General features: G+C 36.7%; 1 protein-coding gene across 5 annotated transcripts in view; it reads left to right on the forward strand.

The window, feature by feature from the left end:
- Nucleotides 1–25,371, forward strand: part of PPP2R3A (protein phosphatase 2 regulatory subunit B''alpha) — a 190,975-nt gene that overhangs the window by 147,375 nt on the left and 18,229 nt on the right. For all 5 annotated transcript variants that reach the window (XM_038570952.1, XM_038570954.1, XM_038570953.1 and 2 more), the window contains 3 exons: nucleotides 15,683–15,858; nucleotides 16,876–16,994; nucleotides 18,994–19,100. In XM_038570952.1, the coding sequence (XP_038426880.1) occupies nucleotides 15,683–15,858; nucleotides 16,876–16,994; nucleotides 18,994–19,100 (402 nt within the window). The remainder of the gene's footprint in view (nucleotides 1–15,682; nucleotides 15,859–16,875; nucleotides 16,995–18,993; nucleotides 19,101–25,371) is intronic.

A 25,371-nucleotide genomic window follows, 5' to 3' on the forward strand; every position in this document is an offset into this window, starting at 1 on the left:
TGCAGTCCTTCTAACCGTTCCAATTTTTCGCAAAAGTAGGCAAAACCTAAAGTTCATTTGGGACCACAAAAGACTGCAAAGTGCAAAAGCAATCTTGAGCAACAAGAACAAAGCCAGAGGCATCACACTACCTAATTTCAAAATATACTACAAAGCTATACTAATCAAAAAAGCATGGTATTGGCATAAAAACAAAAATATAGATTATCCATAAAATAGATCTATGTATTTATGGTCAGTTGACCTTTGACAACAGTGCCATGAATACACATGAGGAATGGAAAATCTCTTCAATAAAGGATGCTGGGAAAACTGGTTATTTACATGCAGACAAATTAACTTGGACACTTATTTCATTTTTAAAAAACTCGAGTGAAATATAAGGTCTGAAACTAAAACTGCTAGAAGAAAACAGAACAAGCTTCTTGACATTGGTATGTGCAATTTGTTTTCTTTTTTATATGACCCAAAAACACCGGTTAAAAAAAAAAGCAAAAATAGACAATGAGATCTTATCAAACTAAAAAGCATCTAGTAGGAAACAATCAAGTAAAGAGTAAAAACAACCGACAGAATGGGACAAAATATTTGCAAACCATACATCTGATAAGAAGTCAACATCCGGGGATCCCTGGGTGGCGCAGCGGTTTGGCGCCTGCCTTTGGCCCAGGGCGCGATCCTGGAGACCCGGGATCGAATCCCACATCCGGCTCCCGGTGCATGGAGCCTGCTTCTCCCTCTGCCTGTGTCTCTGCCTCTCTCTCTCTCTCTCTCTCTCTGTGACTATCATAAATAAATTTAAAAAAAAGTCAACATCCAAAATATGTAAGGAATGAATTCAGTAACAAGAAAACAACAAATTTAAAAATGAGCAAATGCTGGGACACCTGGAAGTCTCAGTTGGTTAAGCATCTAACTCTTGATTTCGGCTCATATCATGATCTCAGGGTTGTAAGATTGAGCCCCACATCAGGCTTCACACTCAGTGGAGAGTCTGCTACAGATTCTCCCTCACCCTCTGCATCTTCCTCTGTCCCTATCCCCACTCACACTCTCTTTTTCTAAAATAATAAATCTTTTTTAAAAATGAGGAAAGGCAAAATCAACATACAGAAATCTGTTGCATTTCTATGTATGGCAAAAATGAAGCAACAGAAGGAGAAATAAAGGAATTGATCCCATTTATAATCACACCAAAAACTGTAAGACACCTAGGAATAAACCTAACCAAAGACACAAAGGATCTGTACTCTGAAAGAAATTGAAGATGACATAAAGAAATGGAAAAATGTTCCATGCTCATGGATTGGAAGAACAAATATTAAAATGTCTATTCTACCCAAAGCAATCTATACATTCAATGCAATCCCTATCAAAATACCCATCAGCATTATTCACAAAGCTGGAACAAACAATTCTAAAATTTGTATGGAACCAGAAAAGACCCTGAATAGCCAAAGTAGTCTTGAAAAATAAAACCAAAGCTGGAGGCATCACAATTATGACTTTAAACCATATTACAAAGCTGCAGTAATCAAGACAATATGGTATTGGCAAAAAAAAATAGACACAGAGATCAGTAGAATAGATTAGAGAACCCAGGAATGGACCCTCAAAATATATGTTCAACTGATCTTTGACACAGCAGGAAAGAATATTCAATGGTAAAAAGTCTCTACAACAAATGGTGTTGGGAAAATTGGACAGCCATGTGCAGAAGAATGAAACTGGACCATTTTCTTACACTATACACAAAAAATAGACCCAAAATGGATGAAAGACCTAAATGTGAGACAGGAATCCATCAAAATCCTAGAAGACACAAAGAGCAACCTCTTTGACCTTGGCCATGGCAACTTCTTGCTAGACACATCTCCAAGGACAAGGGAAACAAAAGCAAAAATGAACTACTGGGACTTGATCAAACTTCTGCAAGCAAAGTAAACAACCAACAAAACTAAAAGGCAATCTCCAGAATGGGAGAAAATATTCTCAAATGACTTACCAGATAAAGGGCTATATCCAAATTCTATAAAGAATTTATCAAACGCAACACCCAAAGAACAAATAATCCAATCAAGAAATGGGCAGAAGACATTAACAGACATTTCTCCAAAGAAGACATACATGGCCACCAGACAAATGAAAAAATGCTCCACATCACTTGGCATCAGGAAAATACAAATCACAACCACAATGAGATACCACCTCACACCAGTCAGAATGGCTAAAATGAACAAGTCAGGAAACAACAGATGTTGGGGAGGATATGGAGAAAGGGGAACCCTTTTGCACTGTTGGTAGGAATGCAAATTGGTGTAGGTATTCTGGAAAACAGTATGGAGGTTCCTCAAAAAGTTAAAAATAGAGCTATCCTACCACCCAGCAATTGTACTACCAGGTATTTATCTGAAGGATACAAAAATAGTGATTTGAAGGGGCACATGCACCCCATTGTTTATAGCAGCAATGTCTACAATAGCCAAATGATGGAAAGAGCCCAAATGTCTATCAACAGATGAATAAAGAAGTGGTATACATACACACAGTGGAATATTACTCAGCCATCAAAAAGAATGGAGTTGTTGCCATTTGTAACAGTGTGGATGAAACTAGAAGGTATTATGCTAAGTGAAATAAGTCAGAGATGGACAAATACTGTATGATTTCACTCCTATGTGGAATTTAAGAAACAAAACAGATGAACATAGAGCAAGAGAAGGAAAAAGAAAATAAGATAAACATAGAGAGGGAGACAAACCACAAGAGACTCTTAGCTATGGGAAAGAAACTGAGGGTTACTGAAGGGGTGAGTAGGGGGATGGGGTAATTGGGGAATGGGCATTAAGGAGGGCACTTGTTGGGGATGCCTGGGTGGCTTAGTGGTGGAGTGCGTGCCTTTGGCTTAGGTCATGATCCTGGAATCCTGGGATCGAGTCCCACATCAGGCTCCTCACAGGGATCCTGCTTCTCCCTCTGCCTGTATCTGCCTCTCTCTGTGTGTCTCTCATAAATAAAATAAATAAAATCTTTTTAAAAAATTAAAAAGGAGGGCACTTGATGTAATGAGCACTGGGTGTTATATGCAACAGATGAATCACTAAATTCTTCCCCTGCAATTAATACAGTGTATCTTAGCTAAATTTTAAAAATTTTTAATTAAGTAATAATTTTTTAATTTAAAATTCTAATTAAAATTAAAAAATTAAAAATAAATAGCCAACTAGTAAATTAAAAAATGCTCAACATCACTAACCATCAGGGAAACGCAAATCAAAACCACAGTGTTACCTCCAACCTGTTAGAACATCTGTTATAAAACAATAATAATGATTGGCAAGGATGTGGAGAAAAGGGAACCCTGGTATACTGTTGATGGGAATGTAATTTGGTTCATTCATTATGGTAAACAGTATGGCAATTCCTCATAAAAGTAAAAACAGAACTACCATATGATCCAGTAATCCTACTTCTGGATATGTATCCAAAGACAATGAAATCACTATCTTTATTTTCTTTCCTCTTTCTGAATACTGTTTCATTACTGTGCAAAAATGGAAAATATGCTGGTAGCAAATGAGACAATTTTTTGAGACTCAAAATTAATTTATCTTCCCAAATTATGACTGAGTTATGAACAAATATAATGGTGCTTTTAACCACAGTAAATAAAGTAAAACCCCAAATTTTTTTCTAACTTGAAACTCTTCAGTATACAGGATGCAAAACTGACCCCAGATTACTTAACTACAATTCCAACTTGCTTCTTTTTTAAAAGGTTGTTTTTATATTAAGGTATAACTGAAATACGATATTGGTTTCAGATATACAATGTAATGATCTGATATTCATATATATTGCAAAGTGATCACCAAAATAAGTCCACTTAACATTCATCATCATACATATAAATTTTTCTTTTGAAAACTTTTAAGATCTATTATCTTAGCAACCTTCAAATGTGCGATAAAGTATTTTAACTATACTCATTATGTGGTACATTACATCCCCAGGTCTGACTTATCTTATAAATGGAAGCCTGTACCTTTTCCCCACCTTCACCTTGTTTGCCCCCCTCCCACTCTACACTCTGGTAACCACCAATCTTTTTACTGTGTCTGTGACCTCAGTCTTTTTTTTTTATTTTTTTTTAGATTTCAGATATAAGTGAGATCATAGAGTATTTGTGTTTGACTTATTTCATCTAGCATAATGCCTTCAAGGTCCATCCATGTTGTCACAAATGGCAGGATTCCATCTCCTGACTTTTTTAAATTAACATACAGTGTTATATTAGTTTCAGGTGTATGTTATAACTGTCTTACAATTCTATACATTTCTCAGTGTTCATCAGGATAAGTGTACTGTCAGTTACCTCTATTTCACCCATCCCCCCCACCCATGTCCCCTCTGGCAACCACCAATTTGTTCTCTGTATTTAAGAGTCTGGGTTTCCTGTTTGCAATTTTTTTGTTTGCTTTGTTTCTTAAATTTCGTGTATGAGTGAAATCGTATGATATTTGTCTTTCTCTGACCAACTTATATTTCATTAAACCTTATACCCTGTAGTCCATCCATGTTGTTTGCAAAAAGCAAGATTTCTTTTATATATGTGTGTGTATACACACACACACACACACACACACACACGCACAATGAAAAAATATATATACACACACCACATCTTCCTCCATTCAGCTATCCATGGGTACTTGGGTTGCTTCCATATCTTGGGCTGTTGTCAGTAACAGTGAAGTAAACATGGGGTGCGTATATGGTTTTAAAACAGTATTTTTGTTTTTTTAGGTAAATACCCAGTAGTGGAATTACTGGATCACATGGTAATTCTGTTTTTAATTTTTTGAGGAACCTCCATACTGTTTTCCACAGTGGCTGTACCAGTTTGCATTCCCACAAATAGTACATAAGAGTTCTCCTTTTTCTCCATATCCTCACCAACACTCATTATTTCTTGTGTTTTTTTATTTTTGCCATTCTGCAAGGTGTGAAGTGATATCTCATTGTGGTTTTAATTTGCATTTCCCTGCGGATTAGTGATGCTGAGCACCTTTTTAGGTGTCTGTTGGCCATCTGTAGGTCTCCTTTAGAAAAATATCTATTCAAGGGGCACCTGGGTGGTAAAGTCAGTTAAGCCTCCAATTCTTGGTGTTGGCTCAGGTCATGATCTCAGGGTTGTGAGGTTGAGCCCCACATTGGACTCTGCATTGGGTGCAGATTCTGTTTGAGATTCTCTTCCTCTCCTTCTAGCCCTCCCATTCATGTGTGCTTGCTCATGTTCTCTCTCTATAAAATAAATAAACCTTTAAAAAAACAAAGTCTATTCAGGTCTTCCAACCATTTTTTTAATCAAATCATTTTTTATTACTGAGTAATATTTCACTGTGTATATATACCACATTTTCTTTATTCATCTATCGGTGGATGTTTCCATCTTTTACCTATTATAAATAATGCCACATGGAATTGAACATGGGGCTGGGGGGGGAATGTATCTTTTCAAGTTACTGCTTTCATTTTCTTCAGATAAGTAACCAAAGGTAGAATTGCTAGATCATTCAGTAATTCTATTTATAACTTTCTGAGAAACTTCAATATTGTGTTCCATTGTAGTTACACCAGTTTTTCTCACCACAGTACATAGGTGTATTTATTTCCACATCCTTACTAACACTTCTTATTTCTAGTATTTTTGGTTGACGGTCATTCTAACAGGTATGAGTGATACTTCAATATATTTTTGAATTGCATTTCCCTGATAATTAATCATGTTGAGTATCTTCTGTGTACCTACTGACCATCTGTGTATATTTAAGAAAATGTTTATTTAGTCCTTTGCCCACTTTTTAATCAGTTGGTTTTTTGTTTTGGGGGTGGGTTTGTTGTTGTTGTTGTTGGGGTTTTTTTTGCTATTGAGTTGTATGACTTCTTTATATACTTTGGACATACACTCCTTATCAGATACATAATTTGCAAATATTTTCACCCATTCAGGGGGTTGCTTATTATTTTGTTGATGATTTTCTTTCCTCTGCAAAAGCTTATTTAGTTTAATGTAGTCTGTTTATTTTTGCTTTTGTTACCTCTGTTTTTGGTGTCAAATCCAAAAAATCGTTGCCAAGATGATACCAAGGAGTGTACTGCCTGTATTTTCTTCTAGCAGTTTTATAGTTTTATGACATTCAAGGTTTTTAAAGATTTTTTTATTCATTTATTTGAGAGAGCGCGCACACATGAGCAGATGGAGGAGCAAAGGGAAAGGGAGAAGGAGAAGCAGCTTCTTCCCACTAAGCAAGAAGCCAGACACAGGCTCAATCTCAGGACCCTGGGATCATGACCTGAGCCAAAGGCAGACACTTAACCAACTGAGCCACTCAGGTGCCTCATACTCAGTTTTTTAATACATTTTGAATTTATTTTTGTGTATTGTGTAAGACAGTAGTCCAGTTTCATTCTTTTGCATATGGCTGTCAGTTTTTCCAACACCGTTTATTGAAGAGACTCCCCCTTCTCCATTTAGTATCATTGGCTCCTTTATCCTACATCAAGGATATGCATGGGTCTATTTCTGGGCTGTTTCATTGATTTGTGTGTCTGTTATTATGCCAGTACCACATTGTTGTTGTTTTGATTACTGAAGCTTTATGTAGTATATTTTGAAATCAAGTAGTATGATGTCTCCAGGTTTTTTCTTGTTGCTCAATATTGCTTTGGCTATTCATGGTCTTTTGTCATTCCATACAAATTTTAGGACTATTTGTTCTCTTTCTGTAAAAAATGCTATTGGAATATTTATAGGGATTGCACTGAATCTGTAGATTGCTTTGAGTAATATTAACTATGATAATTCTTCCAATCTGTGAACATGAACTATCTTTGCATTTGTGTCATCTTCAGTTTTTGTTGTTGTTGTTGTTGTTGTTATCATCAGTGTCCGATAGTTTTCAGTGTACGGGTCTTTCACTTCCTTGGTTAAATTAATTCCCAGGTATTTTATTCTTTTGGAATAATCCAAAAGAATAGCTATAAGTGGGTTAGTTTTTCTGCTTCCTGTTGATTTTTGTATCCTGCAACTACACAGAGTTTATTAGTTCTAACAGTTTTTTGGTGGATTCTTTAGGGTTTTCTGTATATAATATGTCATCTGAAGAATTAACAGTTTTACTTCTTCCCTTTCCAATTTGGATCCCTTTTATTTCTTGCCTATTGCTCTGGCTAGGGCTTCTAGTACTATCTTGAATAAAAATGGTGATAGTACGTATGTTTCTGTTGTTCCTGATATTACAGGAAAAAACTTTCAGCTTTCCACCATTGAATATGATATTAGATGTGGGCTTGTCTGTACCCACTTTGTTGAGAGTTTTTATCATACATGAATATTGAATTTTATCAAATGCTTTTTCTACACCTATTGATACAGTGATTTTTTTTATCCTTCATCTCATTAATGTGGTACATTGCATTGATTGATTTGCAGATGTTGAGCCATACTTGCATCCCTGGAATAATTCCCATTTTATCATGGTGTATGATCCTTTTGATTCATTACTGAATTTGAGTTTAATATTTTATTGAGGATTTTTGAATCTGCGTTCATCAAATATTGACCTGTAATTTTCTTGTGGTGTCTTTGTTTTATTATCAAGATAATACTGCCCTCTTGAAATGGGTGTGGAAGTATTCTCTAATCTTTTTTTTTTTTTTTTTTTTTTTTTTTTGGAAGAGTTTAAGAAGGATTAGTATTGATTCTTTTTGAATGTTTGGTATAATTCACCAGTGAGCCCATTTGGTCCTGGGCTTATGTTTGGTGTAGGTTTTGAATACTGATTTAATCTCCTTACAAATATTCAGTCTCTTCAGATTTTCTATTTCTTCACGGTTCAGTCTTGGGATATTGTATGTTTCTAGGAATTTATCATGATTGTCAAATTTGTTGTATAATTTTTCACAGTAGTCTTTTATGATTGTATTTCTGTAGTATTGGCTGTTAAATATTATCACTTTCAGTCTGTGCATATCATTATATCTAATGTATCTAACTTTAGGCAGCATATATGGGTCTTATTTTCTTTTCCATTCTTCCATTCTGTCTTTTGATAAGAGAATGTATTTTATTTACATTTAAAGTAATTATTGATAGGTGTATAGTTATTGCCATGTTCATTTTTTTTCTTGCTCTTTTGTAATTCCTCTGTTTCTTCTCATGCTCTCTTCCTTTGTAGTTTAATGACTTACTTTTGGGTAAGATAGATTTCTCTATCTTTTATGTATCTACTATACATTATTACTGATTTTCTATCATTTCTTATTTTGAGTCCTTTTTCCTTATTTTGTGAGTTCTAGCTAGAGGTTTGTCAGTTTCATTTAGCTTCATAAAGAACCAGCTCTTAGTTTCATTTATTTTTTCTAACTTTTTAGTCTGTTTCATTTTTTTCCACTCTAATCTTTGTTATTTCCTTCATTCTACTAACTTTGGGCTTCATTTGTTCTTTTTCTAGTTCCTTGAGATATAAAGTTGGCTTATTTGAAATTTTCCTTGTTCTCTTGATGTAGGCATTTATCACTATGAACTTCCCTCTTAAAACTGCTTTTGCTGTATCCCCTAAGTTTTGGTGTATTATTTTTCATTTTTATATTTGTCTCAAAGTATTTTTTGCTTTCTCTTGATTTCTTCTTTGGCCCATTGATTGTTCAATACCATATTGTTTAATCTCTACACATTTGTGAATTTCTCAGTTTTCTAATAGTTGATGTCTAGCTTCATACAATTATGCTTAGGAAAGATTCTTGAGGAGTACCTGGGTCGCTCAGTTGGTTGAGTGTCCAACTCTTGGTTTCAGCTCAAGTCATGGTCTCATGGATATTGGCGGTCTGGCCCATGTAGGGCTCTGTACTCAGTGGGGAGTCTGCTTGAAGATTCTCTCCCTCTGCCCCTCCCCACACTCATTTGCTCACTCTAAAATAAGTCTTTGGGAAAAAAGAGATGCTTGATATTATTTCAATCATCTTAAATTTATTGAGACTTGTTTTGTTACCTAACACAATGGAGGATGTGCCCTGTGTACCTAAGAAAACTGTTTATTCTTTGCTTTTGGATGAAATATTCTGTATATATCTATTAAGTCTGTCTAGTCTAACATGTCATTTAAAGTCAGTGTTTCCTGGGACACCTGAGTAGCTCAGTGGTTGAGCATCTGCCTTTGGCTCAGGTTCTGATCCCTGGGTTCCTGGGATCAAATCCCACATAGGGCTCCCCGACAGGGAGCCTGCTTCTCCCTCTGCCTATGTCTCTGCCTCTCTCTGCATGTCTCTCATGAATAAATAGGTAAAATCTTTTTAAAAATAAATCAATAAAGTCATTGTTTCCTTATCAATTTTCTTTTTGGGTGATCCTCTGTTGACAGTGGTATACTAAAGTCCCCTACTTATTTTATTGCTATTTCTCCATTTTAGATCTGGTAATATTTGTTTCATGCATTTAGATGTTGCTGTATTTTAAGTGCATAAATACTTAGAAATATGTTCTTGTTGTGTTGACCCTTTAAATAATTTTTTTTTTAAATTTTTATTTATTTATGATAGTCACACAGAGAGAGAGAGAGAGAGAGGCAGAGACACAGGCAGAGGGAGAAGCAGGCTCCATGCACCGGGAGCCCGACGTGGGATTCGATCCCGGGTCTCCAGGATCGCGCCCTGGGCCAAAGGCAGGCGCCAAACCGCTGCGCCACCCAGGGATCCCGAAAAGTCCCTTTAGAAACACCTGGGTGGCTCAGTGGTTGAGCATCTGCCTTTGGCTCAGGGTGTGAACCCCAGGGTCCTGGGATCGAGTCCCACATCAGGCTCCCTGCACGGAGCCTGCTTTTCTCTCTGCCTCTCATGAATAAATAAATAAAATCTTTAAAAAAAAAAAAAAAAAGGCCCTTTAACATTTCTTGTAAGTCTGATTTAGTTGTGATTAACTCCTTTAGTTTTGTTTGTCTGGAAAACTCCATCTCTCCTTCAATTCTGAATGATAACTTTGCCAAGTAGAATAGTATTCATGGAAATGTTTTTCTGTCTGCACCTTAAATATATCATGCCATTCTCTTCTGGCCTGCAAAGTTTCTGCTGAAAATCTGCTAATAGGCTAATGGGACTTCCTATATACATAACATGTTGTTTTCCTCTTGCTGCTTTTAAGATTCTTTCCTTGTCTTTACCTTTTGACAGGTTAATTATAATGTTCTTGATGTGGGCCTTGTTGAATTCCTATTATTTGGAACTTTTTGGGTTTCCTGAATCTGAGTGTCTATTTCCTTCCCCGTGTTATGGAAATTTTAAGCCATTATTTCTTCAGATAAGTTTTCTGCCCCTTTCTCTCTTCTTTTGGAAGTCCCATTATATGAATACTAGCCCACTTAATATTGTCCCATTACTCCCTTAACCTACCTTCATTTTTTTTTTTTTTTTTTTTTTTGCTACTCTGATTATTTGCGTTCCACTGCCCTGTATTCCAGTTTACTGATAGTTTCTTCTGCTTTATTTAGTTGGCTATCGAACTTTCCTGATGTGTTTTTCACTTCAGTTACTGTATTCTTCAGCTCTCTGGCTTCTGTTTGGTACGTTCTTATGTTTTCCATCTCTTAGTTCTCACTAAATTCATCTATTCATCTTGCAAGTTTGGTGAATATCTTTGTAACCATTATTTTGAACCCTTTTTAAATAAATCACTTAGTTTTATTAAAGATTTTTTCTGAGGTTCAGAATATATTTTTCTGTTTCTTCATTTTTGCTTGACCCTGTGTTGGTTTCTATGCATTAGATAAAATGGTCACCTCTCCAAGTCGTGAATAGCAGCCTCACATACTACTGAATCTTATTGTTCAACCCTGCCCTAGCTCTTGTCTCTTAAACCTTTGAATTGCCCAAACATCCTCTTTTATTTTAAACAGCTCTCAGTAGTTGAGGTTGTGCCAAAAGCTATCAGCATCCCAAAGGGAAGGATCTCAGCACCCAGACGCAGGCTCATTCTCATCTTTTAAAAGTATGCACATATATACATACAGTCCTGTGGAACCACAAACATAAGCCCCACTGACCACCAGAGCTAGGCAATCTGGAAGTGTCTCCTGATCAGCAGTCCCAAAAATTGGGGCACCATGCAAGTGCATACACTCCTTTCTAAAAGATACCAGCAAGCTGGAGGAAGACAAAAGGAGAGCACAAAGATGGCATCCACTGGCCTCCATTCCATGAAAGTAACTCCATAAGCTTCCAGATGCATGCCAAACCTGAAACCTGCCTTTTGGGCTGAAACTCCAATGCAAGGAAATAGTCCTACTTCACAGAAAGCCTGGGGGCTTTCTTGTCTGTGCAGTAGCCTGCCAAGAACTATGTCTCTTATTGTTACAGTCCCTTGGGGCCCAGGAATACAAGCCCCCCTCGCCACCAGAACCAGGCTATCAGGTGAGCAATCTGAAAATACTAGAGAGGGCTTCAGACATAAAAACGGGGGCACCAGATGTGGTAAAATCTCTCTCCAGTTGATACTGGCACTCTACAGTGCAACAGAGAGGGGAAGTGAAGATGGTAACCACTAGCCTCTGTCCTTGGAGAATACCCCAGGAGACCCCTAGATGTGTGTTAAATTAGATGCCTACCACTAGGCCAAGGCTTTTAGATAAGGAAATGAGCCTCTTTCACAGAAAGTCTAGGTGCCCTTTTGCTGCTTCTGCACTGGTCCCTAGGGTGGGTCAGTCCAAGCACGCAGGCTCTTTAAGAGCCATTTCTCACTTCACTATAGCCTTATGGATCTTATTGACACAAGCTTTGTTGGTTTCCAAAGCTAAATGTTTTAGAGCATCATCTTAAGTTATGGTGCCCAGTGTAAGATTCAGACCCTTCACTCCTTGGAAGATCAGGTTGGCTTTTTTTTCACTTTTTAAAAATTTTATTTAAATTCAATTAATTAACATATAATGTATTGTTGGTTTCAGAGGTAGAGGTCAGTGATTCATCGGTCTTACATGATATCGAGTGCTCATTATATCACATGACCTCCTTAATGTCCATCACCCAGTTACCCCGTCCCCCCACTCCACTCCCCTCTAGCAACCCTCAGTTTGTTTCCTATGATTAAGAGTCTCTTATGATTTCTTTTCCTGATTTCATCTTGTTTTATCTTTTTCTTCTTTTCCCCTATGATCTTCTATTCTAAGTTCCACATGAGTGAGATTATATAATTGTCTTTCTCTTATTGACTTATTTCACTAGGCATAATATCTTCTAGTTCTATCCACACCATTGCAAATGGCAAGATCTTTTTTTTTGGATGGCTGAGTAGAATTCCATTGTGTGTGTGTGTGTGTGTGTGTGTGTGTGTGTGTGTGTGTGTATATACACACCACATTGTTATCTATCAAAGGAACATCTGGGTTCTTTCTATAGTTTGGCTATTGTGGACATTGCTGCTATAAATATTGGGATGTAGATGCCCCTTTGAATTGCTACATTTTTCTCTTTGGATTAAATACCCAGTAGTGCAATTGCTGGGTCATAGGTAGCTCTATTTTCAACTTTTTGAAGTACCACTATACTGTACCAGAGTGGCTGGTACCAGTTTGCATTCCCACCAACAGTGTAAGAGGGTTCCCCTTTCTCCACATCCTCCCCAACATCTGTTGTTTCGACTTGTTCGTTTTAGCCATTGACTGGTGTGAGGTGATACCTCATTGTGGTTTTGATTTGTATTTCCCTGATGCTGAGTGACGTGGAGCATTTTTTCATGTGTCTTTTGGCCATTTGTATGTTTTTAGAGAAATGCCTGTTCATGTCTTCTGTCCATTTCTTGATTGGATTATTTGTTGTTTGGGTGTTGAGTTTGATAAGTTCTTTATAGACTTTGGATACTAGCTCTTTATCTGTCATTTGCAAATATTTCTCCCATTCTATAGGTTGCCTTTTGGTTTTGTCACCTGTTTACTTTGCTGTGCAGAAACTTTTTATCTTGATGATATCCCAGTAGTTCAGGTTTTAAGTTCCTTCCTGGTTGTGGATCATCATGACAGAGATAGGAATATAATGAAATTGTGTCTCAACCTGTCCTACCCACATAGATCTGGGGTTTCTCTTGTTTGCCCAATGTATAGGAGTCATTCAGATAATTTTATGGGTTCTTTTAAGAGGAAATTGCTCCATATATAGCTGTCGATTTGGTATGTCTTTGGGAAGAAGTCAGTTCAGGATTTTACATCACCATCTTGAATCAGAGTTCTGAAATTAATATCATGAAGAGGTACCTGCACTCCCATGTTCATTGCTACATTATTCATAGTAGCCAAGATATGGAATCACCCTAAATGTCCCTCGGTGGATAAATGAATAAAGAAAGTGTGATACACACACAAACACACATAAATGGAGTATTATTTTCACCCTTTAAAAAGAAGGAAATCCTGTCATTTGCAATGATGTGGATGAACCTGGAGTACACTGTGCTAAGTGAAATAAGGCAGGCAAATACTGCATGACCTCACTTATATGTCGAATCTAACAATAGTCAAACACAAACAGGCATAGAGTAGAATTTTGGTTAGCAGGGGCTGAGGGGAGAAAGAAATGGGGAAGTGCTAGTCAAAGGGTACAAAATTGCAGTTAGGATGAAACACACAGCATGGTGACTATAGTTAATAATACTGTATTGAATATTGGAAATTTGCTAAAAGTAGATTTCAGGTCCTCTCATGCCCCTTCCCCCAAAATGGTAAGTGAGGAGATAATATATTAAGTAGTTTTCAGGGATCTCTGGGTGGCGCAGCGGTTTGGCGCCTGCCTTTGGCCCAGGGCGCGATCCTGGAGACCCGGGATCGAATCCCACGTCGGGCTCCCGGTGCATGGAGCCTGCTTCTCTCTGCCTGTGTCTCTGCCCCTCTTTCTTTCTCTGTGACTATCATAAATAAATAATAATTAAAAAAAATATTTAAAAAAAAAAGAATAAGTAGTTTTCATAATTGTTTCCTATGTATATTAAATTATCTCATTTTATACCTTAAACACAATTTTTACCTAAAATGTTGAAAAGAAAATTATAAAGAAAATTTAGCCACAAAGTATAGAGAAACAAAATTAATTGCAATTATGTATCTTATTTAACCCAATATATCTGAAATGTTATTTGAACATGTAATCAATACAAAAATATTATTTTACTTTTTTTAGTATTAAGTCTTCAAAGTCTGTTGTGTATTTGCACTAAAAGATACTTCAAATTGGACTAGCCACATATAGATAGTGGCTACCATATACTGATCATGCAGATGTGAGTAACAGGAGTTCTGTAAAAAGAATGCATAAGGGTAAAAAGGCAGGGAAGAAATAAAATAATTTAAGAAAATTTCCAAGAACTAAAGGATACTAGTTTCCAAATTGAGTAGGCTTTCAGAAAGCCCAAGAAAATAGATGAATTAGACCCAGGATATTTCGAAACACCAGGGACCCAGAGAAACCACTACAGGGTTTAAAGAAAACAAACAAAACAGATTATTATAGTCAAAGGATCAGACATCAGCATGGCTTTAGACTTTTCAAAAATAATGGATAGGTAGAAGACTGAATGACTGCCTTTGATATACTGAAGGAAAAGCACCACTAAGGTATAATTCTATAACTAGCCAAAATATCAACCAAGTTAGGAGGTGGATAAAAGGTATTTTCAACTATCCAAGATCTCAAAAAATTTACCTGCCATCCTCCCCTTTTCAAGAAGCTACTGAAAGGTGTGTTACACTAAACAAAGAAGTCAACCAAGAATGAGGAAAGTGTGAGATACAAGAAATGAGAGAAAGGTGAAAGAAATCCCTGGGATGAAACTGTGAACCCAACCTAGAGAGCAACAAGTCCAGGTTACAGTAGGTCCGAAGGAAGCAAAAATACTTCACCAAGAAAATCCAGTTGATAGAACCCTGATGCAGGGCAGCCCGGGGGGCTCAGCGGTTTAGCGCCGCCTTCAGCCCAGGGCCTGATCCTGGAGACCCAGGATCGAGTCCCACATCAGGCTCTCTGCATGAAGCCTGCTTCTCCCTCTGCCTATGTCTCTGCCTCTCTCTCTCTGCGTCTCTCATGAATAAATAAAATCTTAAAAAAAAAAAAAAAAAGGAACCCTGATGCAACTGATTGTGGATGTAGAAAAGTGGCAGATAGGGACATTGAATAGTTACATAGACACAAATCTAAGCAAATAAGAGATAAAAGAAAAATAAAAACTTATAAACTCTGAATCTTGAGTAATTTCCATTACGAGGGTCCAGAAGGGCATGTAAGTAAAGTGGAATGAGAGGTAAAAGAGCTAAAACCTCATCTTTCATAGTACAAAATTCATATATAATTCTTGAAACTGAAATGTAAGGAAGGAATAATATAAGCATCTTAACTGAAAATATAAAAACCAAAATAATCAGGTGTTGAAAGTAGTTGTTTCTGGGTAAGGGAAAATAATAATAGGAAGAAGGGATCTGCTAGTTTTCCTAACAAATTTTGTAAAACTGTGTTTCTCTAAGTCCCAAGTATATACACATCTAACTTACTTTTTTTTTTTTCTAACTTACTTTAAAAGAAACATGGGCAGTACTAAATCTGTAAGTAAAGGACCTTTACCAGGCCATTGGTAATGAGTGTCCTTATCTCCTAGTATTGAGTATTGGTTCCGCTGCATGGATGTGGATGGGGACGGTGTACTCTCCATGTACGAGCTAGAGTACTTCTATGAGGAGCAGTGTGAACGGATGGAAGCCATGGGCATTGAGCCCTTGCCATTCCATGATTTGCTGTGCCAGATGCTTGACTTGGTAAAGCCAGCCACTGAAGGTAAGATTGAGTAAAAGTTCATTTGCACTTTTCACCTGTATAATAGAGTGGGGTATTTAATCCCAGATTGTCCTAAATTCTTTAATAACTTCCAGAGTCTTCCATACTGACTTCCGAAATACAGAAATATTTACATTTCTTATTTACTATTAGTGTGGAACCAACAGTTAATAGCAAATCCTACTGAAGAAATTTTTCCAGGGATCCCGGAGTGGCTCAGCAGGTTTAGCACCTACCTTCGGCCCGGGTCATGATCCTGGAGTCCCAGGATCAAGTCCCATGTTGGGCTCCTTCCTTGCATGGAGCCTGCTTCTCCCTCTGCCTGTGTCTCTGCCTCTCTCGCTCTCTGTCTCTCCAATGAATGAATGAATGAAAGAAAGAATGAGTGAATAAATAAATAAAATAAGATCTTTTTAAAAAAGAAAATAAATAAATAAATAAATAAATAAATAAATAAATAAATAAATAATAAGATCTTTTAAAAGAAAAGAAAAAAAATTTTTCCATAGAGGAACACCTGGGTGGCTCAGTTGGTTAAGCATCCAATTCTTGATTTTGGCTTAGGTCATGATCTCAAGGTTGTGAGATCAAGCCCCACATGGGGCTCCATGCTCAGCAGTGAGTCTGCTTGAGATTATCTCTCTCCTTCTCCCTTGCCCTGGGCTACCGTAAGTCTTTATAAAGAAAAAAATTTGTCCATAGAGAAAGCAGATTAGCAGTTGTCCAGGGCTTGGGGTAAGGGGAGTTGGGAAAAGTCTGCTTGACAGATGGAGAGTTTCCTTTCGAGGTAAAGAAGTATTACAGAACTGAATAGTAGTGATGTTTGCACAGCATTGTGAATGTACTAAATAAAAGTCACAGAATTGTACATTAAAATGGTGAACTTTATGTCAGTTTCAGCTCAAAAAAATGGGATCTTGTGTAATAAAATTAGCATATACATATATCTTTGAACTTCAGTAAAAGATTTCACTTACCAAAACATTCTTGATATTTACTCGATTTGTTTTTACATAGGCAAAATAACACTACGAGATCTGAAGAGATGCAGAATGGCACACATCTTTTATGACACTTTCTTTAATCTGGAGAAATACTTAGACCATGAACAGAGAGATCCCTTTGCGGTCCAGAAGGTACTGGTTTTAACTTCTATTTGAGAGCTGCAGTATCAGGGTTGTATGCTACAGATAAAAATTAAGACGTAACATTTATAACATCACATACTGAAAAAACAAAAATGGACCTAGAGCTCATCTTTCCCCCCAGCTAATCTTTAAGTTTAGGTAACCTCCATCTGCCTATCATTGAGTGAACTGTATGGCCTGTGTACTTACATATATATTAGAAAATAGTTTTTAAAAGGTTTGGAAAAAATTTGTCCTTCCAAATTAAATATTTATCAATAGGCACATCTTTATTAGAAAGCATATTGGGATTAACTGTACCATTCATTTCCAGAATGACATGTAAATAGCTCTCCCCATCATAACGAAAACCAGACATTCTCATGAAGAACAAACCTCAGATAATATAACACTGTTTCAAGTGTTAATGACTGTTGTGCAGGACTGTCAGTTTGAAGTCATTCTACACCTGAATAGACACTAACCTGTAGACCCTCAAAAAACCCTGAATATCATATGGTCTGTTCAAAGAAAAAGGGCAGAATATCAATATTTCTATTCCCTTATTTGAAAAGTAAAAATTATGTTGATAGAAAAGGACTGTTTCCAGTGGTCCTGCAAGAGTACAACTACAGGAAACTTCTGGTCTTTTCTTTTTCTTCCACATGTTGACCTAAACAGTAGTAAGAACACAAAGATCACCTTCCAGAAACAAAGTCTCTGTATCTGATCTTGGAGCATATCAAGGCCCATTGTCACTAACCTAAAGTCAGAATTATGTTTCATTGATTCAGAGGTGCCCATTATTTTATATCCCTTAAGAAAGAAAGAAAGGAGAGGAGAGGAGAGGAGAGGAGAAAGGAGAGGAGAAAGGAGAGGAAAGGAAGAAAGAAATGGGGATGGGGTAGGGGTTCTTAAAATGGATTAACTGTCATAACACATTGTATGGTCAATATTGAGGTATTTGCATTCTTCTAGGCATAACTAACCTTACATCCAAGGGCAGTGCTCATTTTAATCATGGAAAAACATTTAACCTGGAATATATAATCCAAGATACTGCCCATATTGTAGAAGGAAAAGAAAATGTATAGCCTTTTCCCCCCCTTCATTTCTTCTATTTGTGTTATAAATTTTACTTTGTAAGAAGTGACAGTATATCAAGATTTGTTCTGATATGCAAAGAACATTTTTAGTTAGAAAGTGCTCAATAACTGGGTGTTATTCTGTATGTTGGCAAAGTGAACACCAATAAAAAAATAAATTTATAAAAAAAAACATAAAGTGCTCAGTAGGGCAGCCCTGGTGGCCGAGCGGTTTAGCACTGCCTTCAGCCCGGGGTGTGAACCTGGAGACCTGGGATCGAGTCCCGCATCGGGCTCCCTGCATGGAGCCTGCTTCTCCCTCTGCCTGTGTCTCTACCTCTCTCTCTCACGAATAAATAAAATCTTAAAAAAAAAAAAAGTGCTCAGTAAATTTCAGACACTGTGTTGAAGAGACATATGGTCAAATAGAGTTTAAAAAAAAAAAGCAAAAAGTAGCAATCAAGCATATACAGTATAGCAAAGAGATTATTTGGGGAAGGGCTGTTTCCAGGAAGATAGCACAGATGACATGACATCTGAGCTGACTTTTACAGAAGCAATAAAAATGTGCCAGAGAAAGGGATGGTATATTTCAGGTGGGCATATGCAAAAACCACAAATCATTCCAGATAGGTGCTGTGCAAAATGCCAGGGAGAAGGCGAGCCAGGGCATGGCCTCTGATTATAATCAGGCAAAAGAATCTGCATCTGAAGAATTAGCTGCCGACTGGTTCACTATAATTTTTGTGATTGGAGGCACAGAAAACACTTCAGCAGTGTAACTTTAGCACCTCTTTTAATATGTTAAGATGAAACATTTTCAGATAGGTCATCACAAATGTGTATCACTAAAAACAAACAAACAACCTATCTCCAATGGTTTGTCTTTGATTATTTTTGTTTCCTGTCCTCTTTGCAATCAGGATATTGAGAATGAGGGGCCTGAGCCTTCTGACTGGGACAGGTTCGCAGCTGAGGAATATGAGACTCTTGTTGCAGAGGAATCTGCCCAAGCACAGTTCCAGGAAGGGTGAGTGAATTTCCCTGGGTCTTGAAGAACTTTTTAAACAGGGGTAACCATCTCAGAAATATTAAAACCACCTTGAAAAATCAAACTAGTAATCCTTATTTTTTTAATATCATAAAAATGGATTATAATCAACTTTAGTTGAATATTTTTCCCAGCAGTCTTCTCTTCCCTTCTTCACTAATTTCCTGAAAACTCTTCTCATTCCCATTTCCTTTTATAAAATTGTACTTTTCACTGGAAGCTAAGATCATTGTGGAGTCATACTACTTTGTAGGGATGTTAGTAAGTCCCGTAAATACAGGACAAGGCTAAAAGAACTGAAGCTTTTTTAAATAATAAAAATATATTTTTAAAACAAACCTTTACCATACATGGTTTTGTGCATTCAACCCTGAACAAGAAGTTACTTCTACATGGGATTTATAATAGGGCTTACTTAATTCCATAAAGGGACCATGGTGAGAAATTATCCAAGACTTTCACTGCTTAGAACATTTCAGCAACTTTATAATTTGTTGGCTCTTTTCCATCATCTTCTAGGGATTCCTTCAGCAGTTCCTCTAAGACTCTTAATTAATCCTAATTATTAATGTAATACATTTTTTGAATAGGTAATACATCTGTATGTTTTAATATTCAAAGAAACCAAAGGATTACATAGTAAAGTTTCCTACTGCCCAGTTTTCCTTCCCAGAAGCAACAATCACTGAGATCATTTTATGTACCCTTCCAAAAAAGACTCTCTATCCCACTGTCAGATAGATAGATAGATAGATAGATAGATAGATAGATAGATAGATAGATAGATAGATAGGCAGGCAGGCAGATAGATAAAGAAGCAAATTCAGGGGTGCCTGGGAGGCTCAGTCAGTTAAGCATCCAATTCTTGATCCCAGTTCAGGTGTCAATCTCAGGGTCATGAGTTCAAATCCAGTGTTGGGCTCCACACTGGGTATGGAGCCTACATTTAAAAAAAATAAAAAAGCAAATACACATATACATTGTTACATTACTTTTTTCCCTTACACATATGGTAGCATTCATTGTTTGGTACCTAGTTTTTTCCACACTTGTATAAAAATTCTAGAGATCTGCTGTACAACATAGTGCCTACAGTTTAAAATTTGGTATTGTGCACTTTAAAAGGTTAATAGGATAAATCTCATGTCAAGTCTTCCTACAAAATAAACATACACAAGAAGAGAAGGAAGGTGATGGGTATATTTAGTACCTTGGTTGTGGTATCACAGATGTATGTATATGTCCACATTGATCAAGATGCATTCATTAAATGCATATCATTTTTTATGTAACAATTACACCTAAAAACAAAGCTTGAGAAAACAGTATGGTAAACCAAAAACATTTGTATTTTATGATTACTAAGGTATAAATGAGGCTTTACAAATATTTTGGGGCTTTCAGTGCATGAAAAAAATTAATAAAAACAATAAATTGGAGATTATTCCATATATGTATCTAATGAATGTTCTTCCATACATGTATCTAATGAATGTTCTAAGTTTTTATAGCTGTATAATATTCTAATCTATAGTTATTACCATTATGAGAAAAGTTATGCTATTAGAAATAAAATGTTCTAATGAATAATCTTATATACATGTCATTTTATACATATATAGGACATATTTCCAGAAGTATAGAAAACAGCATACTTGCAAAAACACAGATTAGAGAAACCAACACGAAATAATGCAGGACACCCAGAACTAGCAACAGTGGGGAGCCACTTTCACCCCTAGGCCTAAAAGGACAAAGAGATAAAACCATTATCAGAACCCAAAGAGAGTAAGTATATGGAGAGAGTCAGGACTTGTGACCTTCAGTAAGGGAATTTAGTCAAACGATGTCAACCCAGATGAGAGCTGCTAGAATAAATACCCAATTTCACTTTCTTTATATCCCTTCGTGTTCTGCTGGTACTTCCCATTAGCTTCCAACAAGAAACCGGAAGATAAGACAACTAACTGATGTGGTCCATCTGGATCAGCCTCCTGGGGCACAAACTAAACGAAGAGTAGATCTAGAAGGATAAAAATGAAATATCCAGTTCAGTACATAATGTCAGGTAGCCCTCCACAGAGATTGTACATTTTACACACCTACCATTAAGTCTTCAATATCTTTTTGGAGAGTATTAAAGAAGCCATTACCAAACCACTTTCTTTAATCTAGAGATTTCCTTAATATTCTTAGCCACAAAACTGAGATCTCATTTTTATCACTGACCCCGAAACCCATAAAAATCATTTCATCACTCATTATTTTAAGCCTTACTGAATCAGAAAACACAGGTGAGTATATTCACAAGCATGATCTAAATTTTTTGGCATTGAGCATCCATAGTCTACTTATGAAGCAGTATCAATACTGTTAAGAGCATGTGTAGATGTTTATAATAAAGATTGCCTCCAACTTTTCACTGATAGGAGTAATAAAATTATCCTACATATATATACTACAATTCCATGTAAACATTAAAAATCATTTTGTGGATCTATATTTCTTGATTACAGTAACAAAAAAATAGAGATGTGGAGAAAGACTTTAAAAGACCGAATAGAATGGAATAGCAGAACAAAAAGAAAATTAGGTATATGTAAGGAAAACAACAGGTATATAAGTTATATGTATTAGACAACAGAGCAAATGGAACCAAAAGATTCCAATAAAAGCTTTTTTAAAAATAAAACAAGACTTGAGGGACCCTTGGGTGGCTCAGCGGTTGGGTGCCTACCATCAGCTCAGGTCATGATCCCGGGATCCAGGATCAAATTCCACATCAGGCTCCCTGCGATGAGCCTGCTTCTCCCTCTGCCTATGTCTCTGCGCCTCTCATGAATAAATAAATAAATCTTAAAAAATAAAAATAAGGGATCCCTGGGTGGCGCAGCGGTTTGGTGCCTGCCTTTGGCCCGGGGCGTGATCCCGGAGACCCGGGATCGAGTCCCACGTCGGGCTCCCGGTGTGTGGAGCTTGCTTCTCCCTCTGCCTGTGTCTCTGTGCCTCTCTCTCTCTCTGTGACTATCATAAATAAATAAAAATTAAAAAAAATTTTTTTTGAAAAATAAAAATAAAACAAGAGTTGAAATCTAGAAAGGTCAGGAGTCACACCATATCCAGAAAATTCTGATAATGATTGATTCTCCATATATATGTTGAATTTGCCAGAATTCAACGACATAAATAAAAGTTTATTTAAGGGGTTTTTTCCTTTTATTTTTTTTTTTTTAAGATTTTACTTATTTGAGAGGGAGAAAGAGTGAGAGCACAAGCAGGGTGAGGGACAGAGGGAGAGGCAGACTCCCCACTGAGCAGGGACTCCAGGATGATGACCTGACCTGAAGACAGACACTTAACCGACTGAGCCACCCAGGTGCCCCATTTTTCCCTTTTTTACAAAATTCAAGTCATCAGACAAGGGGGAAAAAATCACCCTTGCCTCAGATACCTCCATAGTAAAACTGAATACTGGAAGACCATGAAACAATATATACAACCTTCTCAGAGAAATTATATAATCCCAAATTTTATTTTTTTAAAGATTTTATTTATCTATTTGAGAGAGTGAGTGAACAAGACCTACAGAGGGAGAACAAGCAGGGGAAACTGCAGAGGGAGAGGGAGAAGCAGGCTCCCTGCCGAGCAGGGAGCCAGACAGAGGCTTGATCCCAGGACTCCAGGATCATAACCTGAGCTGAAGGCAGGTACTTAACCGAATGAGCCACCCAGGCACCCCTACAGCCCCAAATTTTATACTAACCCAAGATGACATTCAAGCATGAAAGAACAAATGGTATTTCCAAACACATAAGAACTGAAGGGAATATAGCACCCATGAGCTCTTCTTTAAAAAGGACATAAGCATAAAACCAAGAAACAAACCAAACCAAAATAAAGAGCCCGGAAATGGAGCAACCACTGTGAAAAAGAAATAACAGCATTTGATCCATTCAAATGTAGAAAGAATAGAGATAAGAACATAATAGTCTGGAAAAAATAACAGCTGAAACTAGAATGTAGAGAAGAGGAAGAAATATATGTAAAACATCCTAGAAGTAACAATGTAACTGAAAATGGGAGGTGGAGAGGAGAAAGAAAATGTGTAAATTTCATTGGCAAGGCTTCCATAGATAGCCTTTAAAGCTGTAAGTCAAAATGAGAGTTTAGGAATACTAATTAAAATAAACACTTGAAAAACCAAAGCCAGACTCTAAGTGTTCTAATTCAATCAGAAAACATGTACACACAAAATGAAAACACAGACCACAAAGCATAAAGATGACAGAAGTAAAGGAAGCATTTTTAGATCAGTGTATGTAAATGGAATAAACTCGCTTATTAAAAGAAAAGGATTCAATTCTGGAAGACAAAGGTTGAATTTAAAAAAAATGAACCCTCAAAAAAAGCAGTGCATCTGAAACAAAAACTGCAAAAAGAAATTGGAACTTATTATTTGCAGCCATAGCAAACTATTCCCTGGAAATAGATAGATAAAATACCTTTGTGGGTTTTGTCCATAGACCATCTACAAAATACATACTAGACTACAACCAAAACTACAGTGGACTTCTAAATAGGAACTACAATTTAGAACAGCTTCTCATTTAAGAAGGCAGTCTAAAAATGTACTATTTCAGTCTCTCACACCACTTAAAAATAACTACAGAGTACCACTTAGGAAGAGAAATTTTCAGTGGACTAAAGGAAAACAGATGGGATCAGATTGAAGATTGAAGAGGGAGCCAGAGCTTAGGTTCTATGCAGGAGGACGGAGAAGATAATTGCTACAAATAAAAGCCGCAGCACTTAAGGGTGATATACTCGAATTTGACTGAAACCAAGGGCTAGAGGGAGACCAGAAGAAGCAGCATCCAGGTAGGTCAAACCTTTATATATCTCATCCTATCCTTAAAGGAAAGACAAAAAGCAAGAGTGTGGGATCTTGGAGCAGTGAAAGCACATCCACTGAAATATCCACACCAGCAGCCTGGCCCATCCATCCCTTCATTCTCCTTGAAAATACTAGTAACCTCAGATTGCCCCCTCCTAAGTAGCCAATGCAAACAGAAGCAGCAGTTCGTTCCCAACTACACAGAAAAGTGGACAGATATCAAACAGTTACAAATACCAATGAAATACTCAACAAATGGAAGAACTTTCACCCTTGGAAGGAGACTCACTTCAGCAATTAGAACAAGATCTCCAGTTGAGTACATTTACCATTTTTAGAGGTAAGAGAATATTGTACTCTTGAAACAAGACTGACCACTTTCTTGGAAATAAAAAAAAAAAAATTTAATGAAAAACACAACCATTGGGCTGAATAATAAAAGGCACAGCTAAAAAGTTTTTGATTTGGGATATTGATTATGATACTGGGGTAAGAAATCCTTGCAGAAACCAGTAGAAATAATAGCCAGATAATTCCCAAAATACTATCTATTTAAGAAAATAAACACATACACAGGAATCAGCAAATTTCTTCTGGGCAGGTAGTGGGTATTTTAGGTTTTACAGTTCTGTCACAACTATTTAGCTCTGGCATTGTGGTATGACAGTACCCATAGGTAGTATGTAAGCAAATGAATGTGGTGGTTTTCCAATAAAATTCTAATACACCGTGAGATATAAACTTCCTATCATTTTCACATGTCATAAAATATTATTTTCTTTCAAATTTAAAAGGCAAAACCATTCTTAGTTCACTGGGCTGTAACAAAAAAAGGTGGAAAGAGAGATTTGGCCCACAGACTATAGTTTGCCGGTCCTGTACTAGAGTGAAATTTCAGAACATGAAAGATAGAAGAACTGAAAATCTACCAGAGACAAAAAACAGATTACCACAAAGTGAACCCAAAAAGAAATGGAGCACTATCGTTCAAATACTACAAAGAAAAATAACTTTGAATCTAGAATTCTATCCCTACTTATATGTGAGGACCTAATAAACACCTTTTCAGACATCCAAAGATGCAAAAAACTTAACTTCCACAGACTATCTCTGAAAGAAGTATTAAGGGATATTCTTCAGCAAGAAGGTAAATGGATTCTAGAGGAAACAGTGGGATGCAAGTAATCAGAGCAACAAAATTAGTAAAATTTATTCTTAGAACTAAATATTGATCACAGACTGTTAGGAGTAAAAGGAGGTTGGGGTAATATACTATGAATCTTTATTAGAGTAGAGAATATTGATGCTGATAATTTATATTTCTATAACAATGACTAGAGTTAAAAGTATGTGTTA

Source organism: Canis lupus, chromosome 23 (genome assembly GCF_011100685.1).
Source record: "Canis lupus familiaris isolate Mischka breed German Shepherd chromosome 23, alternate assembly UU_Cfam_GSD_1.0, whole genome shotgun sequence".
Taxonomy (NCBI): Eukaryota; Metazoa; Chordata; class Mammalia; order Carnivora; family Canidae; genus Canis; species Canis lupus.